The sequence below is a fragment of the Alligator mississippiensis genome, chromosome 4 (assembly GCF_030867095.1).
Source record: "Alligator mississippiensis isolate rAllMis1 chromosome 4, rAllMis1, whole genome shotgun sequence".
Lineage (NCBI taxonomy): Eukaryota > Metazoa > Chordata > Crocodylia > Alligatoridae > Alligator > Alligator mississippiensis.
Window position 1 is genome coordinate 68,098,144 of NC_081827.1, and position 23,003 is coordinate 68,121,146.

The 23,003-nt window shown below is 43.5% G+C and overlaps 1 protein-coding gene across 8 annotated transcripts in view; it reads right to left on the reverse strand.

Moving 5' to 3' along the window:
• The window catches only part of GRIP1 (glutamate receptor interacting protein 1), a 594,076-nt gene that overhangs the window by 374,283 nt on the left and 196,790 nt on the right, over positions 1 to 23,003 (reverse strand). For 6 of the 8 annotated variants that reach the window (XM_059726069.1, XM_059726067.1, XM_059726068.1 and 3 more), the window contains exon 1: positions 17,999 to 18,512. The exons of 1 other annotated variant lie outside the window; for it this stretch is intronic. In XM_059726069.1, the coding sequence (XP_059582052.1) occupies positions 17,999 to 18,131 (133 nt within the window). In that variant the 5' untranslated portion in view covers positions 18,132 to 18,512. Of the gene's footprint in view, positions 1 to 17,998; positions 18,513 to 23,003 lie in introns of those variants that run through there. One more of the 8 variants, XM_019493240.2, reaches the window with a different exon arrangement.

Below are 23,003 nucleotides of genomic sequence, written 5' to 3' on the forward strand. Positions count from 1 at the left end.
CATGATTCAGGGTTAAAAAATAGTAAAAATGGAAGAAGAAATCATAAGACATTTATAAATAAGTTATTTGCAAACGTTTAGGATACACCCTGGTCATGTTCTTCAAGTTGTCATCTGCAACCTGTTAGAAACTTGCTATATTTAGAAATGAAAGCTGAGATTCTCGGGTACTCACTTGACTTGTATTGGGACAAATATGAGGCTCCCAAGTAAAATTGCAAGAGGTGACAATATTGCTGTATACAGAATGAAAAACAGTTGCCATGAATGAATGAAAGCAGTTGCCAACAGTTGCCTCACCCTTAAGATAAATTAATACCTACGCAATCTGAGCTGGAAAACCATAATCACCTAATAAAAACACATGACTCAGAAAATTGCTAATGTGTCATACTAGCACAAAAAAACCCGGTAATGAAACTATGACAAGCCTAACAACGGAAAAGAAGAATTTCTCATATGACCAGTAAAAGCAGGGATGGGGGGGGAGAATCTTCCCAGTGGGGAACAATGAGGCTGCTGCAGACAACAGCCTAATTTAAAGAAATCCCATCTTATACATAACCCAAACACTGTCAGGTGCAATTTACCAGCAGCAGCCTCAGTGGCAAGACTGACAAACATCTTCAAATAGCCAGAAAAAGCACTAGCACTGAAGCTCCTCCAAAGCAGACACTGTGCAAAGTAGCTTGAGACACAGATTAATATAGTACACTATAGGCCAATATTATTGTTGCTATTGCTACAGAAGAATTCAAGGGAGCTATTATTCTTGAGAAGTTTTCGGAGTTTTCCTTATAAACCCATACTCCAGTGCAAAACAATGCAATTTGGATTTATAGTAGAACATGAAAGTGCTATTTTTGTACTTTTGGACTAACTGTTCCCATTGATAATAGTTCTCATAGGCTTCAGCTGAGCAGAGGTAAGTCAACACTGGCCGTGTCTACATGAGTAGCAGACTGTGCAGTTGTTACTTGCATAAGCAAGTACCATCACTGCATGTTTTTTTCTCCCAACGCTACTGCGCAATAGCGTGTTACTACTGAACAGTATCGTTGCTGCACTGTTAGTGCCTCGCAATACTACTGCACAGCAGATTTTTGCTACTGTGTGCACTAACTAGCATCTCATGTAGACATTCCCACCAAGAGCTAATGAAAATTGTATGTAAAGTTACACAGGTCAACAACCAATTTTTAAAAGTTTATGATTCTTCACCACCTTGGATTTAGCTTAAATATGAATTTCAAGTGGGGGAAACCTGAATTTCATTTTTTCTAGTAAACTAGTTTGATTTTTTAAATTTATATTAATCAATTTTACATTATAAGAAAATAAGGTCTAAAAAAATAAGCAAACCAAAATAAAGATCAGATATCTTGGTAACAATAAATCTATGAACATTCCTTTGCACTATTTTACCATATTTCCCTGAATCCAAGACCACTTTGAATTTAAGAACCCCCCCCCATACATTCTATACATGGAAAACTTGTTATCATTTTTGATGCATAGAATCGAATTATTGGAGGGTCATCTTTAATTCATTCCCTATACCACTGCAGCAAGAGGCAGGTGTTAGGGTACAGGGGAGTCAAGTGGCCTGACCTCTGCCCCTTGCCCCCCCAACACCTTGTCCTCTGACACCCATACTGCACTGCCAATACCCCTCTGTCATTTGTGCCCCCTGCCTCTCCCCAACTTTCCCCCCCCCTTACCCCCTGCCACTGCTTACACTCCATTGCAGCTCTAGCTTTGGCCTGGGGTATGCAGCATATACTGGCTCTGGCCCACACCTGGCCCAACATCAGTGCATGCAACAGCAACATCTCCAGTTCTAACCCTAGCCCTGAGACTGGGTCAGAGCCAGAGCTAAGGCAAGGGCCAGAGGTGCCACCATCACCACCACTACTCCTGTTGGGTGGGGGGAGGGACTGGAACCAGCATGTCCTCTAGGCCAGAGCTGCAACAGAGGGTAAGCAACAGCAGGGGTGAGAAGCAGAGGCTGCGTGTGGGGCAGGCAAGAGGACAGATGGCGGGAAGGGGTTGGAGGCAGTAGCTGTGGCTCTGACTCTGACCCCAAGCCTAGGTTGGGGCCAGAGCCAGAGCAGCTGCCTGTCTCCTCTCCCCTGCCCCTACCTTGCACACAAATCCAAGACAAGAGCCCCACCCCATGCTGAAGAAGGAAAAACCTCATCTTGGATATAAGTAAATATTGTATATGTATTTTATAGCTTTGGTTAGCATTCAGAAACAAAATCACTGATATAAATAATTGCCTACAAGGACAAAAGTTGAAAAATCCCTGTGTGTTTTGATTACTAAGAGCAAAAATATCAGAAAACAAAACAAAGATATGTCATGTTCCTCGGCACTTAGTGCTGGGAATATTTCAATAACAGGTCTATTCTCTCATACTTAATGTAATTTTCAAGATCAGGGTGTGAAATGCAAAGACATCCCCCTATCTGATTTTATAGTTACATGGTTCCATGACTATACTTCGGTAGCTCGGGAATGTAGGGGGGCGGCCAGGAAGGCCAAGGCAGAAATGGAGCTGGGACTAGCGACCCAGATCAAGGACAACAAGAAGTCATTTTTTAAATACATGGGGGGGGCAAAAGAAGGTGCCACATAATGTGGGGCCTCTGCAGGACACGCTAGGAAATCTGGTCATCTCACCTGACAGTAAAGCTGACATATTCAACAATTTCTTTGCCTCTGTCTTTCTGAGGGACCTGGGTATCTCCCCCACTGGCACCCCCGAGGGCCTTGTGGGTGGCATACCCAGGCCTAGAATTAATAAGGACCTTGTCAGGGAACTTTTGGAGGGACAAGATGTATTTAAATCCACAGGTCCTGATGATCTCCACCCCAGAGTGCTGAAGGAACTAGCAGGGGTCATTGTGGGACCTCTGGCACAGCTCTACGAGCACTCATGGTGCTCGGGCAATGTGCCAGAGGACTGGAAAAGGGCCAATGTGGTCCCCATCTTCAAAAAAGGGAGGAAGGAGGACCCAGGAAACTATAGGCCTGTGAGTCTTACCTCAGTCCTGGGGAAGCTTTTCAGAAGAATTATCCTGTCCAGGAAGGGCCAGCAGGGGAGGTTATGCTCAGGGGCAACCAGCATGGGTTCATTAGGGGCAGGTCTTGTCAAACCAATTTGGTGGCCTTCTACGACCAGGTCACCAAGTCCTTGGATGCAGGTGTCGCAGTGGATATAGTCTTTCTGGACTTCAGGAAGGCCTTCAACACGGTCTCTCACCCCATTCTCAGTAAGAAACTAGGAGACAGTGGTGTTGATGCCTACACGGTCAAATGGATCACTAACTGGCTGGAGGGTCGCACCCAGAGGGTGGTGGTGGACGAGTCTTATTCAACCTGAGGGATGTGGGCAGTGGGGTTCCCCAGGGCTTGTTCCTTGGGCCCACACTATTCAACATCTTCATCAGTGACTTGGGCGAGGGGGTAGAAAGCACCCTGTTCAAGTTCGCGGATGACACTAAGATGTGGAGTGAAGTGGGTAAGCTAGTAGGAAGGAACAGGCTGCAAGCTGATCTAGACAGGTTAAAGGGGTGGGCCGAAGAGAACAGGATGGGGTTCAACACTGACAAGTGCAGGGTAATGCACCTGGGGAGGAAGAACCAGCGGCACACCTACAGGCTGGGGAACTCCCTTCTCGCCAGCGTTGAGACAGAAAACGATCTTGGAGTCATCATTGATGCCACAATGAACATGGGCCGACAGTGTGGCGACGCGGTCAGGAAGGCCAACCATACCTTGTCATGCATCCACAGATGCATCTCAAGCAGGTCCAAGGAGGTGATCCTCCCCCTCTATGCAACACTGGTCAGGCCGCAGATGGAATACTGCATCCAGTTCTGGGTGCCGCACTTCAGGAAGGATGTGGCCAATATGGAGAGGGTCCAAAGGAGGGCCACCCGAATGATCAGGGGTCAGCAGGGCAGGCCCTATGAGGAGAGGCTGAGGGACCTGAACCTGTTCAGCCTCCAAAAGAGAAGGCTGAGAGGGGATCTAGTGGCAGTCTACAGACTAGTCAAGGGGGACCAGCAGGCATTGGGAGAGTCCCTGTTCCCCCGAGCAATCCCGGGAGTTACAAGAAACAATGGACACAAGCTAGCGGAGGGTAGTTTCAGGCTAGACATTAGGAAGTGCTATTTCACTGTCAGGGCGGCTAGGACCTGGAACCAACTTCCAAAAGAAGTGGTGCTGGCTCCTACCCTGGGGGTCTTTAAAAAAAGGCTGGATAAACATCTGTCCGGGGTCGTTTGACCCCAGTACTCTTTCCTGCCACAGCAGTGGGTTGGACTAGATGATCTCCTCAGGTCCCTTCCGACCCTACCAACTATGAAACTATGACACGTTCCTGTATATTATCACTGGAAATAAATGTTTTGATCTATGCAGTTTTTCTGCAAAGGGTACCCTTTTGCAAAGACATGCTCCTGAAAGGCATATCACAAGGTTAATTAATGTTCATATTCATTATTATTAATCTTTCCCAGATTTGTCAGTTAGAAAAAGGCGCATTCACTTTTCAGCTCTACATAACTAGTTACGTGTTCCTTTGTTCTGAATTTAATGCTAACAGTAAAGGAAATCAAACTACCAAGACTGCCATAATTTAGCTTGTCACAGCAGGGTCCTCCAGGAGGGCCGTGATCTCCTCAAGGCCCCCTTCCTGTGCCAAATTGGCCCAAGGGCACCATCAGATTCTCACCCGCCACGTCTTTGATGACGCAATATAAGGGAGGCTGCCTTTTCTGCCCTCTTGGTCACGTCTTGCTGTAGTCTCTGCCCTGTGGACTCCCGGACCCCTCATGGGTCCCTCTCTACAAATGGGTGCTTCCGGGGCACCCTAGGCTCCTACCACCCCAATACCACGCCCCAAATCTCGCAGATGTCATGGATGTTGTTCTGTCTCTTTCTGTCTCCATGCCCTCTCTGGAGCTTGGGCTCTCCGCAGCCCTGTCTCTCTCCGTGCCCCCTCTGGCGCTCGAGCTCTCTGTAGTCCCGTCTCTCTCTCTCTCTCTCTCTTTCCGCGCCCTCCTCTCCAGGCCTCCTCTGTAAAGCCGCCCTCCTCTCCAGGCCTCCTCTGTAAAGCCGCCCTCCTCTCCAGGCCTCCTCTACAGTGCTGCCCTCTCTCCAGGGCCTCCTCTACAGTGCCGCCCTCTCTCCAGGGCCTCCTCTACAGTGCCGCCCTCTCTCCAGGGCCTCCTTAGTAATGCTGCCCCTCCTCTGGGGGCTCCTCAGTAATGCTGCCCCTTCTCTCCAGGGCTCACTGCAATGCTGTCCCCTTCTCCAGAGTTCACCGCAATGCTGCCCCCTTCTCTGGGGCTGACTGCACTGCTACCCCCTTCTCCGGGGCTCACCATGCCTGCACTGGGGCTTCTCAGCAACGCCCCCTTCTCTGGGGCTTCTCAACTGCCCCTCTCTGGGGCTGGGGCTGTGCACCACACTAGTGTGAGTCCCCTATGAGGCCTCCTCCAACCCCTAATAGCCTCACCCAAACCACCGGTGACAAACAGCAACACAAAATGCAAGCCCATCGGCTATAACTTAAACAGAAGCTGCCTGGCCATAAGAACGCTCAAGCCTACTGGGAAATACTCCATCCCTTCCATGAGAGAGCTCCTTCCTCCATGGTTGCTGGCAGGGAACCACCTCTGGCCTCAGCCCCCAGGGTTTATAAGGGCCAGGCCCTGCCCCTTACAGTCAGCTGACCTCCTCTGGTTCCCCTAGCAACCTGCAGCTGGGCTCATCACTCACTGCTAGGGCTCTTTCACTCGCAATTTATCCTCTTTAGGAGCAGGGCACCTCAGTGCTCTGCGACACAACTATGACCCAAAAATTAAATACTTCACTTCAATCTCCATAAGGAATTTGTCAAATGTGGGTAGAAGGCAAGACAGCTAATGAAAATGATGATACAGAAATGGAAATGACCACATCTGAAGTGTAAGCAAAACTCTAGGCATTTAATGTGCTCAGTCTCCACCCCAGAATTGGCATCTGAAAACAGAGATCCAGTATAAGAATTTTTAAGACATAGAACCATGGAAAATTAGGGTTGGAAGAGACCTCAGAAGATCATCTAGTACTACCCCCTGATCAAAGCAGGACCAGCCCCAACTAGATCATTCCAGCCAGGACTTTGTCAAGCCAGGCCTTAAAAACCTCCAAGGATGGAGATTCCACCACCTCTCTAGGTAACCCGCTCCAGTGTTTTACCACCCTCCTAGTGAGAAAGTTTTTCCTAATATCTAACCTAAACTTCCCTTGCTGCAACTTGAGACCATTGCTCCTAGTTCTCTCATCTGCCACCACTGAGAACAGTCTAACTCCATCCTCTTTGGAACCACCCTTCAGGTAGTTGAAGGCAGCTATCTAATCCCCCTTCAGTCTTCTCTTCTGCAGACTAAATAAACCCAGTTCCCTCAACCTGTCCTTAGAAGTCATGTGTACCAGCCCCGTAACCATTTTCACTGCCCTCTGCTGGACTCTCTCCAACTTGTCCACATCCTTTCTGTAGTGGGGTTGGGGGGGTAGGCAAAATTGAACACAGTACTGCAGATGTGGCCTCACCAGTGCAGAATAAAGGGGAATAATTACTTCCCTCAATCTGCTGGCAATGCTCCTACTAATGCAGCCTAGTATGCTGTTAGCCTTCTTTGGAACAAGGGCAGACTGCTGATTTACCCTACCCTCTTGTGTATCTAATACACCCCCAAGCTTGGTGTCATCTACAAACTTGCTGAGAGTGCAAACCATCCCATCTTCCAGTTCGCTAATGAAGATATTAAACAAAACCGACCCCAAGACTAACCCCTGGAGCACTCCACTTGATACCAACTGCCAACTACACCTCAAGCCATTGATCACTACCTATTGAGCGTGACAATTCAGCCAGTTTTCTATCCACCTTACAGCAACACATACTTCCTTAATTTGCTTGCAAGAATGTTGTGGGAGACCATATCAAAAGCCCTGCTGAAGTCAAGATATGTCACATCTGCTGCTCTTCCCGCATCCACAAAGCCAGTAACCTCATCATAGAAGGCAATCAGGCTCATCAAGCATGACTTGTCCTTGGTGAATCAGTGCTGACTGTTCCTGGTCACTTTCTTCTCCTCCAAGGGCTTAGAAATGGATTCCTTGAGAACCTGCTCCATGATTTTTCCAGGGACTGAGGTGAAGTTGACTGCTCTGTATTTCCCTGGATCCTCCTTCTTTCCTTTCTTAAAGATGGTCACTATATTTGCCCTTTGCCAATCATCTGAGACTTCCCCTGATCACTATGAGTTTTCAAAGATAATGGTCAGCAGTTCTACAATCGTATCAGCCAACTCCTTCAGCACCCTCAGGTGCATCTCATCTGGCCCCATAGATTTGTACATGTCCAGTTTTTTTAAATAGTCCCTAACCTGCTCTTTCACCTCTGAGGGCTGCTCACCTTCTCCCCAAATTATGCTGCCCAGTGCAGTAGTCTGGGAGCTGAACTTGGCCTGTGAAGACTGAGGTAAAAAAGACATTACGTACTTCAGCCTTTTCCTCCTCATATGTCACTAGATTGCCTCAGCTATTTAATAAGGGACCCACACCTTCCCTGATCTTCCTCTTGTAGCTAACGTACTTGTAGAAACACTTCTTGTTATTCTTCACGTCCTTTATTACCTGCAACTCCAATTGCGCTTTGTCTTTCCTGACTTCATCCCTACATGCCTGAGCAATACTCTTATACTCCTCCCTAGTCATCTGTCCAAGCTTCCACTTCTTGTAAGCTTCCTTTTTGTGTTTAAGCTCACCAAAGGGTTTTCTGCTAAGCCAAGCTGGTCATCTGCCATATTTGCTATTCTTCCTGCACACTGGGATGGTTTGTTCCTCTGCCTTCGGTAACGTTTCTTTGAAATACAAGCAGCTCTCCTGGACTCCTTTCCCCCTCAGACTGACCTCCCAGGGGATCCTGCCCATCAGTTCCCTGTGGGAATCAAAGTCTGTTTTTCTGAACTCCAGGGTCCATATTCTGCTGTTCTCCTTTCTTCCTTTTGTCAGGATCTTGAACTTTAACATCTCATGGTCACTTCTGCCCAAGCTGCCATCTACTTCTACATCCCCCACTAATTTGTCCTTATTTGTGAGCAGCAAGTCAAAAAGAGCTTGGCCTGTGGTTGGTCTCTTCAGTCACCATACCAGGAAGTTGTCTTCAACACTCTCCAAAAAGCTTCCTAGTTTTCCTTTGCACTGCTGTATTTCCCTCCCAGCAGCTGTCAGGGTGACTGAAGTCCCCCATGAGAACCAGGGCCTGTGACCTGGAAACGTCCGCTACTTGTCTGAAGAAAGCCTCATCTACCTCATCCTCCTGGTCTGGTGGTCTACAACAGGCCCCCACCATAACATCACCTTTGCTGCTCTTCCCTCTAACCTTAATCCAGAGAATTTTAACAGGCCTATCTCCAGTTTCATACTGGAGCTCTGAAATATCATACCACTCTTTTAGATACTCTACCTCTTCTTCCCTGCCTGTCCTTCCTGAACAGTGCTCCAGTCATGTGAGCTATCCCACCAACTCTCTGTTATTCCAATCATGTTCACTCCATGCATTCATGTATAGACAACTGAGGTAAATAGCCGATTGCCCTACTTTCTTGGTAAGAATGAGGAGGCCTCCCCTGTTGCCCCCTCCTCCTCATGCTTCCTTCAGGTCTCCTGCTTCCGCACTTTCTTCAGGGCTTTGGTCTCCATCCTGCAGTGTACCTAATGTAAAGCACTCCTCACTAGATTAGTGAGCCTGTCTACAAAGATGCTCTTTCCTCTCTTTAGCAGGTGAATCCTGACTTGTACTAGCAATCCTTTTTCTTGGAACAACATCCCATGGTCAAAGAAGCCAAAGCCGGATCCCTGCTGGCGACACCACCTGTGCAACCATGCATTTATCTGCAGGATCTGTCCATTCCTAAATCTATCAACCTAAGCCTGTTTGCCTAATGCCAATACACAAGGTTTCCAAGCAAATTTTGAGGAAAACAATAATTAAGTCCACAGAGGTTAAATATAAAATGAGATAAAAGAGATCCTGGATTTACTAAAGATAGATGGTGCCAGACTCACCCGATCCTTTTCTTTGATAGCCAACATTTTAGAAAAGGGAAATGTGTTAGATCTATCTGAAATTCAGTAAAGTGTTGGATACAAAGGAAATTAACTGTACTGAAACTATACAAGTTGAAGATTAGTATAACTTTGAAGGTGGATAAGCAAGTGACTATAGAGGATCATGCTGAAAGGGAAACGATCAGGTTAAAGAGAGAATACTAGTGGAGTTTCTTGAGGTTTGGTCACAGAACTAACTGTAGGCTCAGATCAAGTGTAGTATGTGAGGTTGAACAGAGGTGTGATCATTGCTAGTTGAAAACTTTTCCCTACTGGCTTTGTCATCTTTTTGGATTCATAATTCTAAACATCTACTAATAAAATTCAATCTATTCATTAACAACCTTGGCACAGGAAGTAGCATGCTAATTAAATTTGATGATAACACAAAGATGGCAGCCATATTGATGCAGGGGAGGATTGGAGTATCACACAAGATGAACTGCATGACCTTGGAGATATTGGAGGAATAGAAATTTAATAATACAAAGTACAAGGTTATGCACTATCAACAGGAATTCCTGCCACAAACTGGGAGCTCCTCAGTTGCAAACAACAAAGGAGAACAAGGGGTGACAACAGGTGTATCGGTCAACTGCAGGTTGACAATGAGCCACCAAAGTGATGCAGCTGTGAAATAGCTGGCTGCAATCCTAGGATGTGTTAGTCAAGATATTTCCACTAGACATTGGACGTATTAGTGCTACTGTACAAGGCACTGGTAACACTGGAATACCACATACAATTTTTATCTCCCATGTTCAAGAAAGATTTATTTAAACTGGAACTATTGCAAAGGAGGGCTATGAGGTTGCTCAGGAAAATTGATAGCCTATTTTATAAGAGGAGAGTAAAAGAATTTGGCTTATTTGCCTAGTAAAGGAAAGATTAAGAGGGCATATGACTGTTCTCAAAAAATAACATCAGGGGAATAACAACAAGGAAGAAGAGATATTTAAGCTAAAGAACAAAGCTGGCACAGATATAAGTGGGTATAAACTGACTCTGACTCAATTTAGGCTGGAGATTAGAAGATTTCTAATATTCAGAGTAGAGGGATTCTGGAACAGTGCTCCAATAGAAGCAGTGGACACAGGGAATCTAACCAGTGTATGAAAGGGATTATGCATGGTTGCCTATAGGAGCAGTGGATGAGGTCCCGTTCAGTCTTTTGTGACTGTCTTTGGTGACTGCATCCTTCTGTGTTCAATCACAAACTGTGAAGTTATATCTACACAGTAAAAAAAAGATGTGGTTAGAGCATGTGTAGACATATCACAGCTAGTCGCTCAGGTACTAACTATAGTATAGCTTCAGCGGTACAAGCTGTACAAGCCCACCCTGAATATGTACTTACTTGTGCAGATGTCTACGCTGCCACTGATCCAGGTACCCAAGCTGCCAAGATGAAAATGAAGCTCAGATATATCTACCTTTGCTGCAATCACACCTGTTAGCAGTGTAGATGAACACTAAACAGAACAGCTTTGGCATTCACATCAGGTCTTCATGCCTGTACTTCAACTGTTTTTATTTATTCCTTATAATACAACTAGGGAAGTCTGGTCACATTGCTGCTCCAGATCATGCTTTCTCAAAATGTAATGCAAATTAGAGAGGATGAGGGTAGACTATCTTCTATAAGCCGTAACTGCCAATCTTCCCATTCCCAATCATGCAACATAACTGTTGTAATGACAGTAACTGCTTCCGTAGAAAAAACGAGTGGGAAAGCTTTTTTGAAACAAACAAACAAAAAAAATTAAAAGTAAGACACATTCAGTACAATGAATGAAAAAAGTTCATCTCATCATCTACTGTCATTCTTCATTCTGGTTCCCATCACATCTCTTTCATTCCTCTAAACACTAGGGGTGCACCAATAAAGATTTTTTCGGCCAATACTAATGGTCGATTATTAATGAGCCGTATCAGCCAATACCAATCTGATTGCTGATATGCAGCCCGGCAGCTAGGAGAGCAGCTTCTGGCTGGTAAGTCTGTGGAGGGAAAAGGGGCAGGGGGAGGGAAGGGGTGTAGTGGGGCAGACAGAGGCCCCCATGGTGAGAGAGGAGTGGGGTTTGGGGCTGGGGCAGGGGAAGGCACCGCCCAGCAGGGAGTGGGACAGAGATGCAAGTGGCTTGGCCCGGGGCACAGGGAGGGAGGAGGAGTGGCTCCCGCTGCTAGTGCACCCCAGGGGCACATACCCCTTAGATCTGTGCACGGGGTGAGGGCAGGCTGCTGCTGAGAGCTGGGGCTGGGGTGGGTTGGGCTCTTCCCAGCAGTGCAGCTTCATGCGGGGCAGGCAGTGGCGGTGTTGGGAGCAGGGCTACGGGGTGGGCTGTGGCCACCCCAGAATTCGCTGTAGCCCCCCTCGAATCCCCCATCCCAGCGCCACAGCCGCCTGCCCTGCGCATAGCCCCGGCCAAGCTCCCCCACCGGGAAGAGCCTGGTACCACCCCCAACCCCAGCCTGCTATAGCAGCCCACCCTTACCCCGCACAGATCCGGGGAGCATGTGCCCCTCTGTGCATCCCCTGGAGTGCACCAGCAGCAGGAGCTGCCCCCACCCCTGCATCCCTGGACGTGCTGCTCACAACTCCATTCCACGGCTTGCCCACCCTAGCTGGACAGCGCCTACCCCTGTCCCATCCCCACTCCCTCCCTCATTGCAGGGGCCTCTATCTGCGCCCCCTGCCCTCACACCCCTTCCCACCCCCCATTCCTTTTCGCCCCACAGATTTACCAGTCGGACACGGCTCTCCAAGCTGCGGGGCTGCGTGCATGCACGCAGCATTTATTGGCAACATTATCAGTCACATCAGCCAAAAAAACCTGGTTCCTGATAATGTCAAATTTTCTTTTATCAGTGCTGATACAGTATAAACTGTTATATCAATACACCTCTGCTAAACACACTCCCTTTCACTCACTCCTTTCACACCTGAAATGTTTTAAACCTGAAGTTTTTCCAGTATCTCTACCTGCATGCTTTCTTCTTTCCATATGTACTACTTTGTTGTTTAGTTTACTTCTCCCTTAGATGTTCTGCTTTCTTTTCTGGTTTTATTCCCCCTTACTCCCTTCCTCACTGCTTTGAATGCATTGTTCCCCCGTCTCTCAAACTGGTGGCTACTATCCAATGTCTGTTTTAGAGGGCAGATATTGCAGCAACGGTTTCTACTATTCTAAAATGACTTCTCATCCTCATTTCCAGATACCTTTAAAAGGCATTCAAACTCCCATGCATTTGAACTACTGTGGACACAGCAGGTAAAGAACTCAGAACCTTATGGGCTTCCATGCCAAAGAGCTTAAAAACTCCATAATTTATTCATTTGCATTTATATTTCTTGGAAAAAAACTTCTGCGTTACCTTTACCATTTATCCGCTCTTGCTTATATTACACGGAGTTCTCAAATTGAGAATGTGGGCCAGAATTTCTATCGCAAATAGTAGATTCCAGCTTTCAGCATGGAGCTTCAGATCAAAAAACATCCAACTGATCTAATTAACTCTTTATACTTGTAACAGTCAAGATGTTTCATCAGGTGAATCAATTCTGTATATTTTGAATTGTCAAATATGGCAAGTCATGTCAGCATTAGTGCTTTTATAACTTCCCTAAGTGTGCAGTCAGCTAGACTTAAATCCATCAAAGTACTTAAGCTCATGCTTGTTTTTAAGCACATGTACTCATGGGCTTAAAGTTATGTTTGAGTGTTTTCCTGGATACAGGCCCAAAATATTTGATCATACTGTACATTAGCAATTCCATTCTCTCCCACCCACCAACTACTACATGTAGTAGGTTCCCCCAGTGTTTCTAAAAATGACACATCCAGAAATTACTGAGTAACTTATGTTTTAAAAGTCTTTTACTAAGAATATATAAAGACATTGTTACATAAAGTTTGGACTGTGTGTGTGTTAAATACCTTAACTATTAAACAGACACCAGGTTCATATCTGATACAAAGACTGCCACTTGGAAATGATACCATTTACACAAAGCAAATCCATGATTCTGAAACATGCATGAGTAGCTTTACCCATCCAAATAATTCCACTTAATTTTGCAGGATTCCTTATGTGAGTGTTTGCACCACTGAGGTTTAAATGTATATGTCAGTAAAACATCTAAAGCAGCGAATGATTTGTAATTCTTGCTACTCTATAATATAAAAGCAGGGTTTGTTTATTTTTTATAGAGGAGGTAAAGACTGAAAAAAATCTCCTTTTCAAAATATCCCATGAAAGACAACATTAAGGTATCAAAAGAAATATTAAAACTTTTATGCGCTTTGTTTTATTGCAAGATTTCCAGTAATCCTGTGGCCTAAACTTCAATAAGTTAAACAATCAAATTATATATATGTATAATAATAATAATGGCAAAACTAGCAAAATAGATCAAAATGTACAAGTAGAAAGGGTTTTGTTTAGTTTTTTGTTTAAATGCATAGGCTTGCTTATTATAAACTGTTGCCTTTACAGAGTATACACTGCAAAAATAATCAAGCTAGCTACTGGCACGTCATACAATTGTATTGTGCAATTTTTACTAACAATGTATTGTACAGTATCTTTTCTGAGTTCTATCTGCACCCCAGATAAAGTGAAACTGCTAAAATCCTCCCCCATTAAACTATCTTTTCCAAAAAGATCTAACCCTGTAACCACTGATGGACACCATCTTGGAGGCCATAATTAGCACTTGGAAATATGGGCTGAATGCTTTGGATGAATCCCTTCCTGAATACTTAGCATAAGAACAAACAGGAACATGCCATCTCTGCTACAGTTTTATCCATCTACCACACAATTTATGCCCATATCCAGAAGCCAAACTATGATTTATTTATTTTTTTTAACTGTGAAGCCAAATGAAGTTGGATGAGTAAAGTTTTATAAGATTTTGTAAAAATCTTACAATTCATGATGATGCAAAAGCCATTTCATAAGGTATCCTGCTTAAATGTGATGATTAAGCGGCATGGTATACTCAAATCTTTCAGTCTTTTTAATGATTTAAAAATAAAAAGGTGGCGTTTGAATCAAGCTGAAAAAAATCAGGCTGGCTGGACGACAATATTTTAATTTTGCAACAACTTGTAAGGCTTCAAGTTTTGTTTTTAATTCTAATGTGAAGAAGAAATAAAAGCTTTTAAGTGCTTTTGCCAGGGCCAGCCCACAATTTTTTGGGGCCCCCTGTGAGATATAGTCTTGGGGCTCCCTGATGTGAAGAAGCCAGTGGTGGTAGGGGAGGCCTTAGCTGCAGGGTCCCCTGTGGCTGCAGGTTTTGCAGGATAGGGTGGGCCAGCCCTAGCTTTTGCTAAAACAACATTTTACTAAAATACCCATTTTTAAAATGAGATCAGATTTCAATTGGGGATCATTCTCTGATTAAGAGGGACCAATAGGAGTGCCCTCAATCTTAAAGGCCTTCCACTGGAAAACTTGAAACCAAAACATCTTGGTGAAATTTACTGGCTTCAGTGAAAGAGCACTTTTAATTGGCAAAAACATTCCAACACCCCTTGCTATGTAACATTCTTAGCGTTAAGGTTCAATCCAAGTAATGTAGTAAGGCAACTTAGCTGTGCCAAGCCTCAACAAAAGAAGCAGGTTAGATGGTGGTATTTTCATGCTCCCCAAGGCATCTTATGTAACAAGCACCAAGTTTTCTAAGTAGCTTGGGATTTCATTACTCATTTTTGCAATGTAAGGTCTCATTGAAATGAATGTGGCACTATTACTACTGTGAAATAGGAATGCTGGTCAGTCACATTAATGTTGTGTAGCATTATGCAGAAAATTGCGAGCCACAAAAATAATATCACTGAGTCTGCAGTGAAAAACCAAGCCAGCCTTTTGCCTATGACTTGAGAGTAAATAAAATGCAACCAAACAGTAGCTAAATCTGACAAAAACAAGAAAACTCAGAGTTGAGGTCAACCTTTTGCCAAGGAAGCTCTATTAATATTGCTTTTACCCTACTGGTTCACCACTCATTTGCTCTTCCATGAAGGAGGCTTCAGAAAAGAAATGGTGCTATTCACCATGCATTATGAGCTACAATGTCCAGGCACAATTGGATTAAGAATAGACCTCTGTCGAACTGAGATCCCCAGACGCCCTTTCAATTTTTAACTATTGCCTTTCGCTTGCGTGGTTGATAGACTCTTAAGGTATTTTAAAGTAGTTTTTTGCATTTCTTATTGATATTGCACACAAACTATTATGTGTTAACATTAAAAAAGAACAAAAAGAAACATTACGTGTAAAGTGCTTCTCTTAGGATACTACCCACAAGCATCCTTGCTTCACATATTTCCTGGACCATCATACTTGCAACATCACTCCAACACTACCAAACTGCTTGTCTTAAGCAGTTCTCAAATCCAATGGGCAAATTAAAACACAAAAACAAAACACAATTTTTTTTGGATATGAAAAATACTATTTTGGGAAAAAAAACAAGAGAAATCTACATATACAAGAAATGCTTATACTTTTTGCAGAAACAAGTTTTTGACTCCACTAGCTCTGGTCTGACATCTCTATTGGTAAATATGGTAAAAGACCTTCTGAAGCATGCAAAGAATTTTCTCAATTTTTATTATGCATACAAAATAGACATCTATTAAAAGGTTTGTATTTCCCCTAAACTCATATTGTAAACAATAATTAACTGATGCATTATGTAGTAACACTGAACTATGAAATGCACATTTCATTTTATAATTTACATGAAATGTAGGTTCAACAATTTTACATAGCAGAAAAATGGCATTTTGTATATCGATTTAAGTGGACATTGCACCTACCCAACTGATACTGACGCACACAATGTATGTGCTATCTTTATAAGTGATTCTTTGCTACTTGATGACTGATGAGTACCCAAATCTCTAGAGCTTGAGTCCTCTGTGACACATTTTAAATAGCTGTTAGAAGTTGAATGCACATGGTGCTTGCAGCAACTCTGCAGAACTGTATATTATTTTGCAGGTGATTATTTAATTCTGAAGAATATAAGCACTGATAGAAATGACAGCATAATTCCTCATTTTAAAATTTGATATAGGAAATGCAGCTTTCCAGAAAGTATATCCACCCACTTGAAAAAAACTGTGTGGCAGACAACCCTGACAGGCTCAAGAGCGGAGAAAGAATATCCTTTTATTAAGTGGAGTAGAAATGAAAAGAATGATCACTATTAGATGTTTGGCCCAACTGAAATTAATAAAAGTGTGTGCATATATGCACGTGCACACTTTTTGTTTACTTGTTTATTTTTGTTAAGGGATTTTATAACAATGGCTTATGGAAAAATGTCAACATAACTAATTCCATATATATGATATTCATAAAAGCTGACAAAATCTAGAAAATGCATATGTTAACTCAATTTAATTTAAAATTTCTACAGTGTTGTACATTTTCTGGTGCAGTGTATTCAGATTTCTAATGTCAATTACCTACCATGATATCTTTGCATATAAAGACATAAAGGGCTTTTTAAAAGATCCTGAGCAATTAAACAAATACACAAATTATGTTGAAGTTATTCATATAAAAATGAGGTCATATAAAAGGCAAAATTCAAGGAATTTCACTAGGGATGGATTAGTTTAACACCCAAACAAAATTCACACATTATATATTTGACTGATCCTCCAAACTAAAATATTTTACCTACAGTAAAGGTGTGTGGAGCGTGGGTTATCAAAACCATAAATAAGAAGTTGTTATTGCATACATTTCCATAACATGTAGACACTATTTTTCTAAATTATATTTTTTCCAGCATTTAAGCCAAAACTAATACTTATCACAATTTAGTTAAGTAAGATGGAAGCAAGTCTAAGTGGGGCAAATCAAAACTGACAGCTACTCAAATAATACATGCATAAAAGTATATTCAAACTTCATGTGCTCAGGAGAAAGCAGACTCTCAGCAAAGCCCCTGAATCACAGCACAAAAAAGCAGAAACCTTTTAAAATATATATATATTTAGTGCATGACTGATTATACTGTCAATACCTTTCACTTATAGAATGGAATAATAAACTAAGTGATGCCTCAGTGTCGCTTCCTTCCTACTGTCCCCTCAGGCATTTCTGGGCATTTCCAATCCATTGGGATAAGTCAGAAACAGATCACAAGCTCAAAGCACTGACAGGTACAGAGAATCATTCCAGTGCATAGCAGTTTGCAATACAGATTTTGAAAGGGTATTAAAAATGTGTGTAATGTTTTGCTTTATAGGGACTACTGCAGACATGTGACAACCAAACAAAATGATTGCTTAATTCCTTACAAGTTCTGAATAAGCAGCAACAAAAAAAGAGCCCACTTGTGGTACTTTCTACTGAAAAGAAAAGGTCACGGCTCAGGCACAGAAGACTGACTTTTACTCAACAACACACATTAATTATCAACTTGAACTTATGAAGGAGCATTTATTTCCTCCAGAAAGATTTTTTTGACAGGCAAAAGCATGTTTTGTATAAACAAAAGGATTTTGATAGAGCTATCCTATCACTGTACAATACAAAGTGTTTTAACAAAAGGCTTGCAACAGTAAGAATCAATTAACTGCACCTGAAATATTAACCAGGTCTATAAACCTTGTCTGGTTTAAAAGCTACAGTACCATTATAGCTTCCTTTTATGTCTTATCAGCAAAAACAGACAGATAAATATGCAGTAGAAGAATAATGCCTTAATATCTGCAGAAGACTATCTAAAGGAAGGTAAAAACAATACTAAACATTTATCACAGAAAAAGAAATTGTGAGGTTATACAAGACTTACTTCGAAAATGCTCTGAAGCGTAGTAATAAACATCCTCATAGCCCTCGTGGTAATCCTCCTCTGGTCGGTACTTTTTGCCTTTTCTTCTTCTCGACCTTCTTATCTGCCTGACAAAGCCCAAGAACCGTTCCATCTCTTTCACCTGCACACAGGATCAGCCCAGTTTACCTTTTGCTGGTGTTAGCCAACAGCTAAGCTTCACAAAAAGCTGTCTGAGCATTAATGAACAGCAAAGAGAGATGTGGAACTGGATCCTTTGACCATCCACTCCAATAATATGAAAGAAAAACAACAGTTTCAGCTCTGACGAGGAAACATATTGTTTTACCTTTAAAAAGGACCTCTATCCAATCCATTCATTGGAATATTTTAGAATGAAAAGAAGCTAAAGAAGGGAAATAACAATGCAAAAAGGGAAATACAATCTCATGCAGGTTTTTAAAAGAAACAGAACAAAGTTCAAAAGATCTGCCTGCCAGCAAGAGGAATCCCAGCACTATAATTTCACTATCCTACGTCTCCATCATTTGAAGAGGGGCTGGGGGGCGGGGATACACATTAGTCAATGGACTGAACCATATCTGAAGACAAAATAGGTTTTCTGTAGCCTGTTAATCTCTACTCTAATAATAATTGTGGCACATGCTCAAGACCCCGTTTGATGTAATTTGTTCTAAAGACAGAAGCCACAATGATCCATCTCCGAAATAAACACATCCTGGATGAATAAAGAGCAAAGTGGTTTAATCCATACACACAGCCCACTCACAGACAAGTGTGTATGCTGAATGTGTTAATTGGAGCAGCAGGGAGAAAGCTGGGCAGCTGCTTAAAATGACACGTTTACCCACTGGGCATTAGTGTATTCCAATCATTGTTTGATCTAAATATTAAAATGCACTTCACAGACAGGCTCTTCATAGATCCAGTAAGGCTATATGGAGATAGGCAAACAAAAAAAGCTGCATCAGGAGCACACTATACAGAACTCAGCTAAAATCCTAGCTAAATTGTAAAACTTCAAAATTATGCTCCAGCAAACCAGCTGTGCACCAACTAGAACTATTTGTTTTGTATAAAGCCTAAAAATGTGCACAGCATTTTTCTGGTTACTTGTCCGCATTCCACCAACATTCTCCAAGATAAGGCAGGAATTTCACAAGCACTTATGACAAAATCCTCCTCCTTTACAAGAACAAAAACAATGTTCATGCACCTCCAGTCAGATGAACATTTATCACAGAATTTACTTCGTAACCCCCTCGGACAAACTGAGTAACAGCAGGACACCACCATCCTGCTGCTGCGAGTTTGGAATGCAATCAATCATATCCGTCAAATTATCTGCTAAGCATAATATCCAGAACCCAGGCACCCATGAAATGCCCCCCCCCCCCCCCCCCCGCAATTAGGAAATCTTCAGTTTTCCTATAAAATCCATTTTATAGGAAAATCATCTGAGAAACAGCAGTCTATTCCTAGTGATAAAGACAATGATTCACTATTTTCTGTAAAGCGGGTTGAACTTTGACCATATTTGAGCAAATATTTAAACACTAAGGCACATTATGATTTCACTTAATTGTGTAAAGTTGTAGAATGTATAAAGCTACTAATACACAAATTCTTCCAAAATGGAACTATTATTTGGTGGAGTGACAATGTAGCTGAGAGTCCATTGTTTCAGGCCTGCCTCTAATCTTCTGATTAGTGGTCACAAGAATGATGTTTCATTTTGGCATTTGATTTTCACACTTCTAACAATTTTAGGCCTATATGTATTATGGTATCTCAGTGCATAAAGTCACTCAATCATTGATAGCAGGCCAACTGAGCAAATGCTTGTCAAAAGGGACCCCTGACCCAGTAGCCATCTAACTGCTGCCACCTTACCTCTTCAACCCCATCTCCACCCCAAGAAGTCACACAGTTGACAAAAAGTTAGCTCCACTCTACCCAGAAAGTGGGAACCATTCCTACTACAAGCAGAGGGCTACAGGTAAGTTCAGTCATGCCAACAATACCTGGGAAACTACTATTGACTCAACCTGGCTTGGTCTCCAAGCTTCTTCTGACCACCAGCAACAAGTAACTGAATGGGTGGAACAAAAGGAGGCCAGTTTCTGGTGGAAGCAGGAGAGGAAACAAAGTCATGAACAAGAAAGAATAGGAATTTGGGACATGGTATTCTTCCTCCTCCTTCCCTAATCTCCCCAAATCCTGGCAAAATCCTGTACATGCCTGAGCTCCCTCCTGAAACATATTCAGTTTCTTCATACCCTGTGAGAGGAATCCCAGTTTTTCCACTCTGGAAATCTCAGCACTGTAGTAATTTGATTAACATACTGAAGGTACCACCAGAATTAGTTTTAGTGCAGTATCTCAAATGGAGATCATCTTTTGTTATACACACTGAGTTTGTGTAACAATGCAAAAGAAAATCAGCTGAATGGCACGTTGTATCTAAAAACCAAACAAAACAAAAAACCAAACAAAACAAAAAACATCTTAGGCATTTTTTAGAACAGCTCCCCAAAGCTCCTGCATATTCCAGAGGTCTTAATTAGCTTTCTTTTTTTTTGCCACGCTGCTTCCAAATAGTAAAAACATTCAATTAATATTATCATAGTTTTTTGACAAACATTTAAGGTATTATAGCAGCTGGGATAGTGGAGAGCAAGGCTTTGTTATTATCAGGGACCTGGGTTTTCTCTTCACAATAGAAAAACGTGGTAAAACCCAGATTTTCTCATTTTAAGGAGAAAATCCCAGCTCTTCTCCTTTAAAGGAGAAAAACATGGGAAACAGTTTCCTCTTGCAGGCTGGCAGAGTAGGAAGAAGGGTGGTCAGGCAGGGGGCACCATGTGCATGTGCGCACGTACACATGCACAAAGCCACCAGGTAGCATGGGGAACAGCTCCCTACAGGTAAGTCAGGGAGGAGGGGGGATTGGGCCCCCCATAGTGAGGGAAGGGAGTTGGATAGGGCTGGGACCCCAGCTGGGACTGGAGCTGGGGGTGCTGCCCAGTCCAGGCAGTGTGTGGGGCTTGGGGCCAGAATGCGCAGCCACAGGGCCCACGTGTGGAGCAGATCACAGCTACAGGTGGCTCTGTGCTACTGCACGCACTTCTAGGGGGTGTCATGAGGAGCACGTGTCCCCCAGATTTGTGCACGGGGTGGAAGCAAATGTGGGCTGCCCACTACAGGCTCTCTGCCCTGCTGCCCTCCCCCTGCGGCCTCCATGGTCCAGCCCCAGTGCAGCCCAGCAAAGTGGGGTGGACAAGCTTGATGCCTCTACCATGAGCCCTGTGCCACCATGGAGAAGCGCCACCTGCCTGCCCAGCAACAGTGGGGGTGGCAAGGCAGAGTTTTGCCCCTTGCTGCTGCTGGGCGGGCAGGGGGCATTTCACCATAGCAGCACAGGGCTTGTGATGGCGCCATCGAGCTTTCCCTCCCTGCTCTGCCCTGCCGCACCGGGGCTGGGTTGTGGAGGCTCTAGGAGGAAGCCAGTTCCATTGTCCTAAACAGTAAATGCACATTCCACGTGCATACAGAAGAGCTTTCAATGTATCCATGACAAGTCACAGATAAAAACAAGCAAACAAACAGGAGGAGAAAATGTAGTAGTCAAACAATCTTTACTAGTTTAATGAACAGCAGTTTTAGCATACCAACTGCCAAGCCATTTGCTAGGGAAAACTGATTTTGCTTTTTCAGAAGCTCAAAATGTAGCCAAATATATACTGAGCTTGTAAAATAATTTCCCCCCCCTCACTATGCTTGTATGGATTCATTATGCATGCATGTGGCTAACAAAAATAGTGAAAAAGTGTACTTAATATACTGTTTCCAAAAGCTAAGAAAAGGGGTTCTATACATCTTGTTAGATATGAGAAATCTGAGGGTAGACACCTGCAGAATTTAAAAAATAAGCACAGGGGGGCATACTGAAACACATCAGCTCAGAGATTTTCAGCAAGGGTGCTACAGTACCCAGAGTTGCCATGAGATCTTTTTAAATGTGCTGTTGGGTGCCACACAGTATTAGCGCTGTTAGGTTTGCAAACACCTATGCATGATTCACAAGATAAACCCAGAGGACATGTCCAGATGATCACATATATGCATTTCCCTAGGGACAAACAGCAGTGGCACATAGCTGTGCCACTGCTACTTGTCCCTGGGGAACACCCATGCACGTGTGCTCTGGCACGCAGCAAACTGCCATGGGTGGAGTAGGGTGTGTTGGGGCCAGCAGCCTTACCTGGGGTTCTGGGGGCCTTCCAAGGCTCCAATGACAGCAATCTGGCAGTAGGTGCCTAGCTCGTAGCCAGAGTGTGACTCTGGCTAGCCAAACTCCAGTTTTGGGCAGCACATGCTGCCGCCATATGCCATGCCCAATTTTTTCTAGTGCAGGATTTTTTGACACCGGAGTCTCCTTGTGTCAGCCCCCCCAACCCTCCTCCCCCACACACACTGAAAATCAGCAGCGTGGGGAATGCCTGCATGTGTGGTGTGTGCGGTAGGTGGCACTGCACATAGGTTTGCAGCACCACATAACCACAGGTGCGTGCTCATCTGGATGCGCCCAGGGTTTTAAATAGGAATCCAGTGTCAGAGACATTCTGTCCTGTTCTGGTCTTTGAGTTCTTGGCAACAAAAGAATTGCTCTATTACTATTATTTAGGGTTGCCAACCCTCCTGGATTGGCTGGGAGTCTTCCAGAATTGGCATCGATCTCCCAGTGACTACTGAAAGCAATCCGGAAGATTGATATTGTGAACGGGCTGAACAGTACAATTAATGATATTACGTCATGTTGGGAAAAAAATCTCCCAAAATAGCTTCAGTCAGAGTTAACAACCCTACTATTATTTTTTCTGCAGTCAAAAAATGAGTGAAAGCAAAGAGCTGGCATTTTTCAAGGGATACCATCAATTTAATGAGGGATGCCTTAAGTCTAAAAAGGTTGAAAAGCACTGCATTATTATTTTCATCATTTCAA